Genomic DNA, 15,637 nt, shown 5'->3' with positions numbered 1-15,637 from the left:
GAGATATTAACTGTATATTTTCATTTTAAAACCACAAGAAAGACTTGTTTTCGCTGGCTGACGTTTCAAAATTCTCTAGACGATGTTTAAAGGTAACTTAGCTGAGCTGCAAACGGAATTTAAGACCAGTTTAAAGAACAGATTGCACCCGATTTCGATGATAATGATAACGACCACAGATAAAAGAGCAACGTGGGAGACAGCAGCAACAATATTGGAAACAGCTTTTCCGAAATTCAGGACTTACAAAAGCATATACGGTGGGATTTAAACACGAGCTTGAAGCCTGCGCTATGAAACATAACAGTTGTAACATGAGATTGTTCTCAACAAGGTCGTAGACTCGGAGCAATTCCACAACAAAATTCAATCCCCAGCATACGGCAAAGACAAGAAGCGCCATGACCATCAAACGAATTGTTCTTACTTTACATTTAGCAATTGCGCCGTGAATTTCTCCAGTCTTGCTTCTTTTCCATAAACTAACTGCACTCTTTGTGTAAGCTACCAACATGTATGTAAAAGGAATAAGAAAAGCCGTGATGAAAAATAACGTTTTTGACAGCTGTGTTTTCCAGGTCGAAGACCAGGTACAGGAAGTGTATTTACGACACTTTTCGGTTGCTGCGTCATTCTCTTTCCAGCATATTTCTTGAGAATTTGATTCAACGCTCAAAATAAACGGCATAGTGGTCACGAAGGCGTACAACCAAACACTCGCAATTAAAGGAAGGTAGGTTTTCAAATACTGAGGCGCAAGATTCTTAAAGGGTTGTGAAATGTTTCTGTGTCGATCCCAAGCTATGGCGGCCAAACTGCTGAAAATTGCAGCGGCACATGAAAGTTCTATAAACACGAAGGCTTTGCATGATGATTCTGGCGAATCCTCCAATCCGTTTATTCTCAACAATGATACAACCACATGATAAAGAACATGAGTCAGCGATAAATAAAAGATCAGAAAACTTGAAATACTTGTCCGTATCTTTCGGCTTCGTAACATAACGTAGATGACGAGAAGATTGAGAAAGACTCCGCAGCCAATCAGAACATAGTAGGTTAAAGTCCACAAAAACATGAAGTTTCCTAAGGACAAGTGCAGCTCCAAAGAGGAAGCGTTCGTGGCACTATTGTTTGTCCAATTTGCTAATATTTCGCTCATTTTGACGCACACAAAGCTTCTGCGGTCACCTTCTCTGCATGAGAGTACTAAGCAGGCTGACTAAGTTGGCTTTAAGCTGTTTTCACGCGAACCAAGCAATTAAGGACCCTTGAGCCAAGTGCTGTACTGATGTGACTCTACCATTGAGTCTGTCAGTCAAATCCTCAAGAGTCCCGTTCAACTAAAAGCTATATTCTGCAGTCCTTTCCTGTGGTGCCGTTTATTACACTGTACAAGGTTTTGGAACTTTTTAGCCAGTGAGTGAGCACAAACTTTATGTCCTGTTGTTTGCCTCGCAACACCCTGCTAAATTTTACACTTTGGAGTTGAACGAATCGAAATACCGAGCCGTTTTGGTCTCGTAAAATTTAATTTAATTCGCGGAGCCGAAGAGCAAGGGTCTTTATGTAAATTGAGAAGTAATTAATTTCTAGCTTCCCAAAGCATTGTTAAAACAGCTAACTAAATAGAGACAACTTCAAACAATGAAAGGCAGGAACCAAAGTGGATGGTTTAGCTGAAACACAAGGACAAGCGTTTTATGTAGCAGAAGGAAAAGTTAATTTAAATGTCGCGGCGGCTTTTTCGTGACCTACAGCAAAAGAAAAACAAACAGATCTGATAAAAGTTGTGTGAATAAGTCAACCGCTGATAAGTTGTCATTATTTTTGTGCTAAAAACAGACTTTAAAGTTAATTTATAAAACAAGGCCAGCTTTTATTATTGGGTAATTCCACAGTATTTGTGATATGTTCAAAACACTAAAATTGGCTAAAAAGACAATGTAGTGGTATTTATAGACTTGTTTTAAGGCAAATGTGTATAAAATTTTACTTTTCCGATGCCAGTGGAATGATTTCAAGGCATAAATGATCATAAATAAAACATCATACCATATTTTGTTGTCACGGAGGGGACATTTACAAATAGCTGTACTACATCTGTCTTGAGAAGAAATCTAACATAAACTGTCAGGACATTCAGTTATTTACATAGCCTGTATATATTTATTATTTTCCCCTGGTTCTCTTTGAAGGAAGGGATTTATTGCTTCATCGATCCAACATTGAATTGTCCCCTCTGTGACAGAAATAGGCATATAAAATTAATAAACTTTCAAAATTAATGGTGATAATTGTATGAAATTCTGTTAACTATTGAAGTACGGGGTGACAAACGCAGAAGTGGTAAATGAGTTCTTCATTTTTTTTTTTTTTTTTTTTTTTTTGTGGTAGAATTGCTGTAAAAAGATAAAATGTTGCGGAGGGGACATTATTGTCACAGAGGGGACTTTTCTGTCACGGAGGGGACAGTCATTATCTTAGATGGACCATTATTGTTTTGTAGGAGAAATTGCTGTAACTAAGGAAAAATTGTTTAAAAGTCAAAACTTCCAAAGTCAAAACTTTAAAAGTCAAAACTTCAAAACAGTCAAAACGTGCAGTTTATTTGTGTAAAACTTGGACCTAAATAGAATATTTTACCATTAAAGAGTAGGATGCACATTCTCATGAATTATTCATGTTGAAAAACTAAAGGAATATGGGGATTGTAGATAGTGAGCATGCTCCACTAAGCATGTGCACACATGTTCCAGTTGGCTAATGAGTTCTACAGTTAAAATGAGTTCAAGCAAAAAAGGATAAGGAAGTACAGTGAAAGACTAAAAGAAAATGAAGAAAAGTAAGAAGTGGTTAAAAAGAAAGACAGAGAAAGAAAGAAAAAGGATTATTTGAAGAAGAAAGCAACTCAGCCTGAAACACCGAGCCGTTTTGGTCTCGTAAATTTTCATTTAATTCGCAGAGCCGAAGAGCAAGGGTTTTTATGTAAATTTAGAAGTAATTAATTTGTAGCATCCCAATGGATTGGCAAAACAGCTAAGTACATGGAGACAACTTCAAACAATGAAAGACAGGAACCAAAGTGGAGAGTTTGGCTGAAACACAAGGACTAGCGTTTTATGTAGCAGAAGGAAAAGTTAATTTAAATGTCGCGGAGGCTTTTTCTTGATTTACAATAAAAGAAAAACGAACAGATCTGATAAAAGTTATGTAAATAAGTCAACCGCGGATAAGTTGTCATTATTTTTGTGCTAAAAACATACATTAAAGTTAATGTATAAAACAAGAACAGCCTCAAATATTTAGAAAAAAAGTTCCAAACGTTCAACGTGGGTGCGAACAGAACCCACTTTCCCTCGCTCTTTATGAGGTTAAATTACTTTCTACATCCTTACTTGTAGCTATAGATAGCCCGAAATGTAGGGAAAATAATTAATAATTTTCGAAAGTTTGACACCATTGTCTTATGGTATTTTATTTTTGTTTTTCAACTCAGGCTCAGTGTAGATGGCCTGAGGTGTTCCGGTCTAAAAATTGTCAAGCGAACAAAAAAAAAACCCTGGTTATAAAAATAGCATATCAAGGAAACAGCGGAAAATTTAGAGTATGTAAATAACATAGTAGATGGCTTTTCCGCTCAAAGATACGTGAAGTGGAACCCCGATATAACGAAGTATTAAGGGGCTGGGGAAAATATGTTCGTGATAATTGGTTTCAAATCCCGTTATTACAGACTTGTGGCGAGACGCCCAAAATCGTCATTATATCTGGTTCTGCCTAAAAAATGCGTATCGTGTCGACTAAGAAGGAAAGCGAAAACGATAGGTCTGAATAACAAGCTACGTCACCTTTCATCTCTGGAATTGGCAGCAGCACGTATGTCATTTCCACGTCCTCTTGCAGCATATCCCAGCGGATGAACTGGATTTCAATCTCTGTTGATTTGTTTCCCGTTGAAGTACATCAGTCATTAATGAAATTTATTCGTTATAGCGGGATAAATTTTGAGTAGTACTAGTAAGTGGTTCTGGATCGTGTTCGTTATGACGGGGATTTCTTTCTATCGAATTTTCTTAAGGTCATTCCCCTAAGATAGAACCTACACTCAGATTTTTTCCAAACTTTGCCCATGTGTGGTTCACTATATGTAAACTGCAAAAATGAAATAAAAAGAGGGGGTCACAATGTTTGTTCCTCAGCAAAGAAGCATTGAAATATGGTAATTTCTGCATGTTTGGACAAAAAGGACTATAATAGAGAATTTGCCAAAAACAGGAATTATTTTCTGAAGAGAACAGTTAACGGCTCATTTTATAGAATTTTTTTCCCTGTTCATAAATCATTTTCAATGTGAAATCTGTTTGAAAACTATTCCTAACCAGTACTACTAAGATATTCAACAAAATAATCTAATTCGTTACCTCCGAAGTTGGCAAACGGTATTGTGGTTAGAAATCTGAAAAAGGAAAATAGGTTCACCGGGTTGGTTTTGCAGATATTTCACAAAGCAGTGGTAAATCGAGCTTTAAAACTGGTTTTCTCCGCGAAGGGACTGGGACGAGTCTTATGAAAACACCTTAACTTCCGCGCAAAATGCAAATTAAGAATTTTCTTGTTAGATGCAAGTCAGATTGAGTGATACTCGGTAGTTAACTAGAAATGGGCGTAAGTTTTTTTTATTTTGCCATTGTGCGCAGTAGAGTTGCGCACTGAAAAAAAAAGGGAATGACCTTAAATGCCGGCATTTTACAGTTCATTGTAAACCTGTGTCATTGCGAAGATCGCACCACCAAGGGAAGGGCACCAAACCTATCGAGGGGTCTGGAGTGAGGAGAGAAAAGCTTAGGTTACTAGTTCCACGTCCCACACCCTACACCCTGTACAACCCGACGAGGGGCCCCCTCAGTAGGTAATTGGCGGTCTATCCAAGCCGCGTTCGGTATTATTCAAAAACCAAGATGGTTGGCGTTCGCGATCCGCCTACTAAGGAATTCATTTCATGGAGTTCGAGTTCAGGAGAGGGGGAAGAACAGACGCTGTCGCTTTCCACGCGCAGACCGACTTTTACGCAAGCTTGCGTGTTCCTTTTACGAATAGCCCTAAGCCAAGAAAGGGTCTCAGTGCTGCAGATTGTTGAGATAGACATCCACAGGGAGGGACGGGTGACTCAGATGTAATAATCTTCTTCTTGGGTCCTTTCAATAGACGTTTGTTCATACGTAATGTTATGAATCACGTCAAAATGTTTCCTCTCTTGTTTTGGTTCTTTATATTACAACATTGCAGGCTTCTCCACTTTCCCTGGCACATGCAAGGAGCCCTGAGGGCCAGTTGTGCGCTGATACGAGGCATGTGCGTCAATGGATGGTAAATCAATATTTTGTCTGGCACCGGTTCACTAAAAACACGTCAACAAAATACTTACTCTTAAAAAAGTGAGAACACACCCAACTTCGTTCATATCATCACAGCAGAGGTAAACGTTCTTGTGTTTATCAAACCATGGCAAGGTGCTCCGTAGCTTTGTTGGTTCTCTGTTTATTAGTGGGCACACAGGCCACCACTACGAAACCTCAACAACAGGAAACCGCCGCTTCGAAAGACTTGTGTGAGGTGAGTACACGGGTGTTACAGTTTTCTTATTTGATTGCAACGGGGCGGTCGACTCGCTCTAAGACTATTTGGGATATGAAGATGTAATAAAAATCAGGGCGCTCAGTAAATCGGAAACAACAAGGCTAGTTTGCAGTACATCTGAGGCCGTCAAGCATGGGAATTTGTTTTCTTAGATAAGTATTATGTCCTCATAAATATTACCTTTCCAGTAGCTAATCTTAAATATCGGTATGTCCTCATTTCTACGAGGTAAATCTTAACTAGTGTTAGGCTGCTAGGATTGCCTCAGTGTTCGAACGTTAAACTGCGATCGCGGAGTATTGAATGTTAGGTTTGCTGAGGGGTTTACTGATAATTGCGCGCCATGCAAGACTATACTTCTTTTGCCACCGGAAGCTGAAAAGGAAGACGCCTAGACGCGCCCATTTTAATGACGCCGAGTCGGAATATGTACGGTTAACAGTGCTTCAGAAGCGTAATGACGCTTTTTTTCGAAGAGTGGCAAATTTTGAGATTCAGAAAGTAAATGCTGAAGAAATTAAAACTCGTTTTACAGTAAAAATGAAACATGCATGTTGTCTGCGGCCGGTACCGAGAAGATGCTACAATGCTAGATTTGCGCAATACTTAAGGATGCTTTCTTAAGACTCTGCTTTTAAGACACCTGACAAAAAATGTTATGTATCTTCAAGCTACTCAAACTGAAATGTGACAACACAAAATCATCCTCGTTTATTATTTTCGTTGTGTGACCAATTTTCTGAATGCTAGGTAGGCGTCGCGAAATGCTTAAATTTTAGCTGCTTCTCAAACTTCATTGCAATTTGCTAGGCTGAGCAGACCTTCCCTTTGAAACTTTTATCACATATTTTACATTTTTAAGTCAGGCAGTTTCCTGAGATAAAGCTTGATTCAAAAGGTTATCTTCGCTGAAGGAGCCATCTTTCAGAAGACCATGACATAATTAGAAGCTCACTGTGATTACTTAGACACTAAATTGCTTGTTTAAATTTTTTTTATAAGTTGTTCAGTTTACCGCGACAAAGCCAGGTTCATAAAGTTATCTCCGTGAGCAGAGCCACCTCAATCACACTGACCATTGATTTAAATTAACACATAATTGAAAACTAATGGATTTTACTAAGATTATCTAACTGAAACTTTACGAGAGTTGCTAGATTGCCCGGTTTTTCTTAAAGGTAATTAAGTAGGCGCCGAGGAGTACTGAATCTTTGGCTGCTATCTCAAACTATATCACTGTTTGCTGGCTCCCTGGAAGCTTTAACACATATTTTACATTCTTAAGTCATCGTGTTTCCTGAGATTGAGCCAAGCTCAGAAGGTTTTCTTTGTTCATTGAGCCATCTCAATTAATCGCGATGACCCATTGACCGGCTAAAATTGATTTATTGAACAGATATTAGAACATAATTGGAAGCAGCTTGTTTTTTCTATTAAGGCGTCCAGAAACGATTAATCTTTGGCTACTTCTCAAAATCTATTATAATGCCTGGTATTAGTTGCACAGAATAAAATAAGAAAAATTAACCGCTTCCCCAAAATGAATTCGCCCACAAAGCAAAACGCGCCATTTTTCCATCATTGAAATGGGAGGAGTGGTGCATGTCTCAATTTTTCATTTCATTTTTCCAAGATTGTAGCTGCAAGCCTTAAGACATATTTTACATCTGTTTCCTGCAATCGAGCCTGGTTCATAAGGTTATCTTCATTGACAAAGCCATTTAAATTAACACATAATTGAAAACTAGTGGATTTTACTAAGATTATCTAACTGAAACTTTACGAGAGCTGTTAGATTACCCGATTTTATTAAAGGTAATTCATTAGTAGGGGTCGAAGAATACTGAATCTCTGGTTGATATATCAAACTTTATTACTGTTTGCTGACTCCCTAAAAGCTTTGACAAATATTTTACATTCTTAAATCATCGTGTTTCCTGGGATTGAGCCAAGCTCATAAGGTTATCTTTGTTTATTAAGCCATCTCAATTAATCGCCCTGGCCCATTGACCGGCTAAAATTAATGAATTTATTGAAAAGATAACTATATAATAGGAAACAGCTTGTGATTTTTAAAATGTCCGGCAATGATTAATCTTTGGTTGGTTCTCAAAATCTATTATAATGCTTGGTATTAGTTGCACATAAAAAAGAAAAATAAATGAACTCGCCAGAATTCGCCCGGAAAGCAAAACGTGCTATTTTTCCATCATTGAAATGGGAGGAGTGGTGCAGGTCTCTATTTCTCATTTCAATTTTCCAAGATGGTAGCTGCGCATCTGGAAGCTTCAGACATATTTTGCATCTTTTCCCCGCAATTTACTCTAGTTCATAAGGTTATCTTCATTGACAGAGCCATCGTAATGGCACTGATCCTTGATTAATTAAAATTAGTTTCTTAAAGAGATTACCGTATAATTAGAAGTTTTGTATTTACTAAGACCAAGTCAGAGAGGAACCGTCTCTTGCATCTGCATCTGCATCTGCATCTAATAATTAGAAATATGGTGTAGAAAATTAGCTTGCAGAAAAATACTCCACATCTCCACCTTAGAGAATCAGACGATGCGCGATCACATCAAGACGGCATATTTATCTCATGGTTCGTCGAATTTAGGGCCATCTAACGCGCAAATTAGATTGGCGAGAAAACGAAAACCTTTAGAAAGCTACTTATTCCGTTTCCGTTCGTTTCTGACGGTCGATGTATAGCCAGGTTCCTGGAAAGATCAGAGGATTTTTCGTTTCCAATTGACTATGTGTTTCCACAGAAGGCAAGTTTCTAGCCAGAAAGACTTCATTACTAAACGGCCATAGACAGGGGATAAAAATTGGCCCTTTGCTATACTGTTGATACTGATTGCCGCTTTCAAACTCAGGAATTCGATCAAAGTAACCCTCACTCAACCTAATTAAGTTTAACAGCTGTACAAGGCTCCTCGTGTTTTCATGTCATTAACTGTATCTAGGTCGAATTTTATTGTCTGTCTACAATTGCGGGAGGAGTAGATTGGGCGGATTCCGACCTCCATACGTAACTCTAAGAGTAATAAAGCTATAGCTATGACAATGACACTTAAAGGAGAATAGTTTGTCCAAAGAGGATTCCTTTGAAGTCATGATTGGATTAACCATATTGGACTATTCAGGAATGATCCAATTCTGAATTTGAAACGTGTCTGTCGAAATTTCGTTGCCATGTCAACGCTCAATGTACACTTACCCACCACACCAGATTTTGTGCAGAGAAATTTCCGAAAAAGTCACAAAGTTAAGTGGCATTTGCTAAAATATCAAGATAGTCATAACTGTGAAAAGCTCGCACTGGCCGAGCTCGCCCACGCATAGATGTTTGACAGATCCTTATGGAAGAACATAAGTAGCACTTAAGCTTCTTTATTTTTGGCCTTTCTCTCTTGTTCTGAGTATTCCTATCTTATGAACACTATACTTTAATCCTAGAAAGCCATGATTGGCCATGGTTTCCCAGGCATACCAGGATCTAATGGCATGCCGGGAATGCCTGGTATTCCAGGACCGCAAGGACCTCAGGGAAGGGAAGGAACCAAAGGACAAATTGGAAACAAGGGCGCTCAAGGAATGATAGGTCCAAAAGGGGACAGAGGACCCGAAGGGCCTCGTGGGAAGAATGGGCTACTAGGAATGACGGGAATGAAAGGAGAGCGGGGAGTGATGGGACATCAAGGAAGAAAAGGAGACAAAGGAGAGAAAGGAGAAAGTGTGAAAGGAAGTCCAGCAAGTGGAGTGCCACAAACAAACTGGAAACAGTGCGTGTGGAAAAGAGACGACGGAACTAATAACGGAAAGATTAAGGTAACTAAACACGCTGAATTAGAGATTGAAATAATATGACATTTTCACATTATTATATCAAATGACTGTTATTATTATTGACGACAGGTTCGCCCTGATTTACGTTGATTTTGTAAACACGTTGTGTCTAAAGTTTATTTTTTGTAAAGAATGATTGCTTTGTTTTTTATATGGTTGTTAAAGAGGGTTACATATTTAACTATTAAATATCAGATTGTTATTAACGTGTTTTGAGGCTAATGCTTTGCACGATTTATGGAACCATTCTTGTTTAAGATCGTTTTTAGTTTTTGTTTTTCTGACTCGGTTTATTTTCGAGTGCGGACTATTTCCCGCTGCAGTTTACTTCTAACGGTAACATTTGTATTTGTTTTGTTTTGTTGGTTCGTTTGTTTTTGTTTGTGTCTACATCCGATATCCAATGGTAATACGTAACAGGCAGCCTAAATTCGTGTTACTAGAAAGCGTGCATACTATTTGTGTCGCTTCTTTCTGGTTGCTGTGCGATTTCAGGGTTTGGGTGCCATCTTGGAGTGGCTGACCACTCGCCTTGATTTCATGCGAGATATTTGAATTCCTCCGGCTAAGAGAAGTCCCACGGGTTGACTCGCTTCGGTCTGGATGCCATGCGATTTTCAATAATAAAAAAACCTGATTTCTTCACAAGAGGTCGACCCACTTTACTAATCCATGATTATAATAGTTAATAACTGTTGGGTCGATGACCTTTGAGTACAAGCGATATTGGGTAACAGGCGGCTGTTGGGAATTTAGACGCGTTATCAATAATATTAGACTTTGGTCGACTTCTATGTGTAATAAAATACTGTCGATGCCGATCTTTAAAAAGTAATAAATTTTAACTTTCATTCAATAAAATGAATAAAACTGACTCACTTTCGGTGTATTCTTATGCGTTTGGGGTTACTTTACTGTTTTGTCCATTCTTTAAAATCACTCAGTGTTATTTCCTTCAAAAGACGAAGTCAAGGCTGCACTCTTAGACTTCGACCGGAATCCGCTCAGAGGCGGTTTCCGCCGCGAACGTCCATGAGAATGGCAATTTTTTCCACGCACAGTTAAAGCACTTTTTGCTTCCCCGATTCCACGATGGCCTCTTGCTGCGAGTGCTGGTGATAGCGAAAATGAATACAGGGCTTGGGTCCAAGGTCAAATTAGCTCTCCACTGTCCGGTGCGACAAATGGCATTGCGAGCCGAAACTACAGGAAATCAACAGACAGCAAAATTTGAATATTCCGCGGGGTTTTCAGCGAGCTTCCAAATTGCGTTGTCAGAGGTAAAGAGAGAAAAGGCAAAAACGGGCATGATTCCACTCCGAAACGAGCAAAACACCGCAAAGGTCCAAGATATATGCCGTATTGCATAAAGTACCTCAATTGACTTGAGAAAAATGTATTCTTTTGATGATATGGTGCAAATAGTCGCTAGAAATGAGCTATAATAAGAAACAAAGGATTGATTGTTTGGAATAAAATTTAGATCTACCCTCATTGCATGTTTTTTATCGTCTTTATCTTTATCGTGCTTTGATAATTCGAGTTTTCGCACGGGACAATGGAGGTAGCAGAGATGCTGCTTTGCGGTTAGGGTAAGTAAAGTTCGGAATCGACAATATTTTATTCCCCAAACAAAGTCTTATAATGCGCTAAAAAAAATTAAATCCCAAACGGCCTCCTGTAACCCAATACCTGCTTGCACTCAAAGGTAATCGACCAAACAGTAATCAATTATTACACACTCTCTAGTGACACGAGCTTGGGCTGCCTGTGCTTTGAACATTCAATCCATACCTCTGCTTGCATTCATCTACTGGGTGATATGCCCTGAAAGATTTGATACGGATTGTGATGTGTGCAGATGTTAATCCCGTTCTGAAACGTTCAGCGTTACCAATTATTGGGTCAATTTCCGTTTTTTTTTTTTTTTTTTTTTTTGAAATTGAGTCTTAGTAAAGAGAAACCATTGAACGATTTAATGAGGGGCAAAAATTGCTGGAATAACCTTTCAAATTACAACACAGTTACACTGCATTTTATTGTAATTTAAGTGTTATGTCAACCAGTGACATGAGCGATAACTTTACTATGTGCTATTGGATCTCTTTTCCAGGACTGCTCATTTAACAAGCTACAATCTGACACAGCACTGAAAGTCTCATTCCAGGGAAACATGAGAGTATCTGGCTCAGGCAAGTGCAACCGCTGGTTTTTAAAGTTTAATGGTAACGAATGCAGTGGACCAATGACGATTGAAGCTGTTGTGTACAACTATTGGCCATCAGGGAATCCCAATTTGTATCATCACCGATCATTTGAGGGCTACTGTGTGAACATCCCACAGGGCGCGGTAACAGTGCAGTTATGGGTAGGAAAGTGTAGTGGCCGAATCTTGGGTGATGCTTACACTGGATGGAATTCAGTGTCCCGGATAATCATCGAAGAAGTATCTAGGCCCCAGTCCTAAAGGACAACTGTTGAAACTATTTTTGTTAAACTAGTGTTCTCGGTGGTAGAAGTGATCATCAGTTGGTCAGTAAAACTATTGTCTGCAACAAGCTGCATTAAAAGATTCCATATCTGTCTCTCTTGTGGAATTGAAGAGCAGATCCAATTGGGTGACCAATTTGTAAAGAATAAAGGAAGCTGCCAATGTCATACCTGCATCTTTAATTATTAGACAGTAATACGTGTAATCAATAATTATTCCACGAGTGAGCGTTGGATATGAGATCATAGATAGGCAACGAGGCACGTAGAGCCGAGTCGGCTATAATCGTCTCATATCCAACAAGCGTGAGAGAAATAATTGTTTTATTAAAAACAATAAAAAATTATTGCAAGATCTTGCTTATTCGCTTTTCCAAAAAAACAACCAGAAGACAATTTAATGGTCTCTATTTCTTGGGCGCATGTTGAAATGGCTCATATACCAGGGCCGCTAAGCCAATCAAATCCCTGGAATTGCCTTATACAATGATCCAGTTTTGAATAATTAACAATTATTCACCGAAGTGGAGGTGAATAGTGGTGGATATTTACCACTTTCACCGGCCCCGAGGTGAATAATTGTTTTAGTATATACCACACAAGCTGAATAACTAGCGGGCCAAAATTCCTATATTTGTGAGTGTATACCAACAAATGGTGGGAGTTTTTAAAAACTCGCGCGCCGCGCGGTAAGCGATTTCTTGTTGTGATTTCTTGTTACGAACAATTATTAAAAACTGGATAATTGTATAATGCAATTCCAGGGATTTGATTGGCTTAGCGGCCATGGTATATGAGCTATTATACCATACCCGAGAATAGGGATCATTAAAATGGTCTTATGGTTGTTCTTGCTAAGCAAAACCAGCCATAACTTACATTATTATATAAACACCAATGAATACCAGGTGAGCTTTCGCGCGAAAACATGATATCTTCACACGTGAAAATAACATGTTATCTTCCCACGTGAAAAGATCACCGCTGATATGGTTACATGATAAATCGCGCGTTTTGCAATCGATTTGATATTTCATTGGTGTTTATATAATAAACAGAACATTACATGGCCGCTTGGTGGTACGAAATTTCTCTTCTCGTGATGAAAAATATTTCACTCGTTCGCTGCGATCACACGTGAAATATTTTTCAGCACTCGAAGAGAAATTTCGTATCTCCGCGCGGTCATGTAATATCCTCTATATATTTCTTTAATGTTTTTAATAAAACAATTATTCCACTCGCGCTTGTTGGATATGAGATGATTTTAGCCAACTCGGCGCCTCGGGCCTCGTTGGCTATCTATCATCTCATATCCAACGCTCGTGGAATAATTGTTAAATAGCTGATATTCCATGGCCTTTACGCCAATAAAAACTCTGGAATTACATTATTTAATGATGCATTACATTTTAATGGTAACGAATGCAGTTGATTAACTGTTATTATAAAAACCTGGCCATGGATCTTTGGAGAATGCAATTCCAGGGATTTGATTGGCTTAGCGGCCATGGTATGTCAGCCATTATACCATGGCTGAGAAATAGCGACCATTAAATTATTTTACTCTACTTGCGTTTGTTGGATATGATATGATTATAGCTTAGCAGGAGTATCGAATGGCCCATTGAAATCATCTTGTGCTCGCAAAATTTGGCCTTTGCTCGATTTGCTCGCAAAATTTAGCCAAATATTCGCAATTGCTCGCATGCTCCTGCTTTAATTTGTAGGTTTTTTTGGTAGAAAAATACATCTATCTCTACGTGAACTTCTATGAATCTGGCTGTCAAGGTCAGTTGAAAGTACACGACAAAAACACAAGTTAACATATACTATCCTTAAGGTGTAAAAGTGTTGTGTATTATGAAGGTGTCACTCAGACTACAAGGCGTATTCTAATAAAAACAACAACAACAACAACATATATGGGAAGCGCATATCCAAAATAGCAAAAGAGAACAAGCAAGGTGGAAATCCCAATGGGGCTATGAGGCGTTTTTTAGCAGTCTAGTGAAACAACCAAAAGGAAACTCGCCCAAAAACAGAATGAGTTACAAGAACTGAGAGAGCATAAAATGCGTGGTATAGTTATAAGGTCAAAAGCTAATTGGATAACTAGGGGTGAAAAAAGCACTAAATACTTCTTGAATCTGGAGAAAAGACATTACACAAACAAATTAATTCCTAAGCTAGTTTTAGAGGATGCTACCGAAATCACAGACCAAAAAGATATAATTAGGGAGCAGGAGCGTTTTTATGAAAAGCTTTATACCTCCAGGAAAACTGAATTCAGGGCTGATCATTCTGCCACATTTTTCAATCAAGATAATATAAGGGTGAAGTTGACTCCTGAAGAAAAGGACTCTTGATATCTTTACTTGGAGTTGATTATAAAATAGCTTCAGCTGTTGTCGCAAATCGTATTAAAAAGGTTCTCCCATCCATCATTTCACACACCCAAAAAGGCTTTTTAAAAAACAGGTCTATGGCCGAAAACACAAGGCTAATTTATGATATTATAGATAAACTAAATTCTAACAACGAAGAGGGCTTACTGTTATTAATTGATTTTGAAAAAGCATTCCATTCGGTAGAATGGAACTTTCTTGACGGAGCCTTAAAGTTTTTTTAATTTCGGAGAGTCTATAAGGCGGTGGGTTAAAACCTTTTACAAAAATATTAATAGCTCCATTTTATACAATGGTCATTGCTCCAATTCTTTTTCGGTCTCAAGAGGTGTTAGACAGGGAGATCCCCTGTCACCATACCTTTTTATTATTTGTGCTGAACTTCTCGCAGATGCAATAAAACAAAACGGTCAAATTAAGGGCATCACTGTTAATAATGAAGAATTTTTACTTGGACAGTATGCGGATGACACTTTTTTCCTTTTAGATGGAACTGAAACTTCACTCTCCCAATGCCTAGACACCTTGGAGCTCTTTGGAGAGTGCTCAGGTCTGAAGGTGAATGTAGAAAAAACTAAGGCGGTATGGCTGGGTAGTAAGAGATTCTCGAAGGTCATATTACTTCCGGAGAAAAATTTAGCATGGGTATTTAATGAACCTTTTGACATCCTAGGGATAACGTTTTTTGTTGAAACCCAGCAAATAGTGGCGTACAATTACAAAATAAAGCTACAGGAGGTCAGAAAACTTTTAGACTCGTGGTCCTGGAGACTTTTGAGTATCATAGGCAAAATACAGGTAATTAAGTCTCTCGCAGTATCTAAATTTGTTCATCTCTTAACAACACTTCCTACTCCAAATGCCTTTTTTCTTAAAGAATTAGAAACACTCTTCTTCTCCTTTATCTGGGATGGAAAGAGTGATAAAATAGCAAGGAAAACAATCATTAATGATGTAGATGATGGGGGATTGAAGATGACCGATATTCGATCATTTGCCAAGGCTCTGAAGATCTCCTGGGTTAAGAAAGTGTGGGACGTAAATTATCAGGCAGACTGGAAAAGGCTCCTGCTTTCCGATCACCTTTACTGGAATGATGTCTGGTTACTAAACAAAAGATCATTATCACGCCTGGCTTGCTCTTTTGGGACAAATACTTTCTGGAGGAATGTAGTTGAATCATGGGCAGATTATGTTCAGGAAACTGTAGAAGCCGGTGACCTTCTGTCACAGCCACTATGGAATAA

General features: G+C 38.5%; 1 protein-coding gene across 1 annotated transcript; it reads left to right on the top strand.

The window, feature by feature from the left end:
* Positions 1–5,459: 5,459 nt before the first annotated feature.
* LOC146481315 (uncharacterized) lies at positions 5,460–12,150 on the top strand. The gene is made up of 3 exons (XM_085108965.1): positions 5,460–5,616; positions 9,103–9,474; positions 11,606–12,150. The coding sequence occupies exons 1-3, from the start codon at positions 5,506–5,508 to the stop codon at positions 11,957–11,959; spliced, it is 837 nt and encodes a 278-aa protein (XP_084965091.1). The 5' UTR covers positions 5,460–5,505; the 3' UTR covers positions 11,960–12,150.
* Positions 12,151–15,637: the final 3,487 nt, after the last annotated feature.

This window comes from Pavona decussata, unplaced genomic scaffold, assembly GCF_977016875.1.
Source record: "Pavona decussata unplaced genomic scaffold, jaPavDecu1.1 SCAFFOLD_51, whole genome shotgun sequence".
Taxonomy (NCBI): Eukaryota; Metazoa; Cnidaria; class Anthozoa; order Scleractinia; family Agariciidae; genus Pavona; species Pavona decussata.
The sequence above is the reverse complement of the archived record's forward strand: the minus strand, read 5'-3'. Positions and strand labels throughout refer to the sequence as shown.

What these genes read in the sequence shown, in the direction of transcription:
- LOC146481315 (XM_085108965.1), top strand. Translation starts at nt 5,506, where the DNA reads ATGGCAAGGTGCTCCGTAGCTTTGTTGGTTCTCTGTTTATTAGTGGGC. An exon ending in CTTCGAAAGACTTGTGTGAG is followed by an intron (nt 5,617 to 9,102) that starts GTGAGTACACGG and finishes CTTTAATCCTAG; the next exon opens with AAAGCCATGATTGGCCATGG. An exon ending in CTAATAACGGAAAGATTAAG is followed by an intron (nt 9,475 to 11,605) that starts GTAACTAAACAC and finishes TCTCTTTTCCAG; the next exon opens with GACTGCTCATTTAACAAGCT.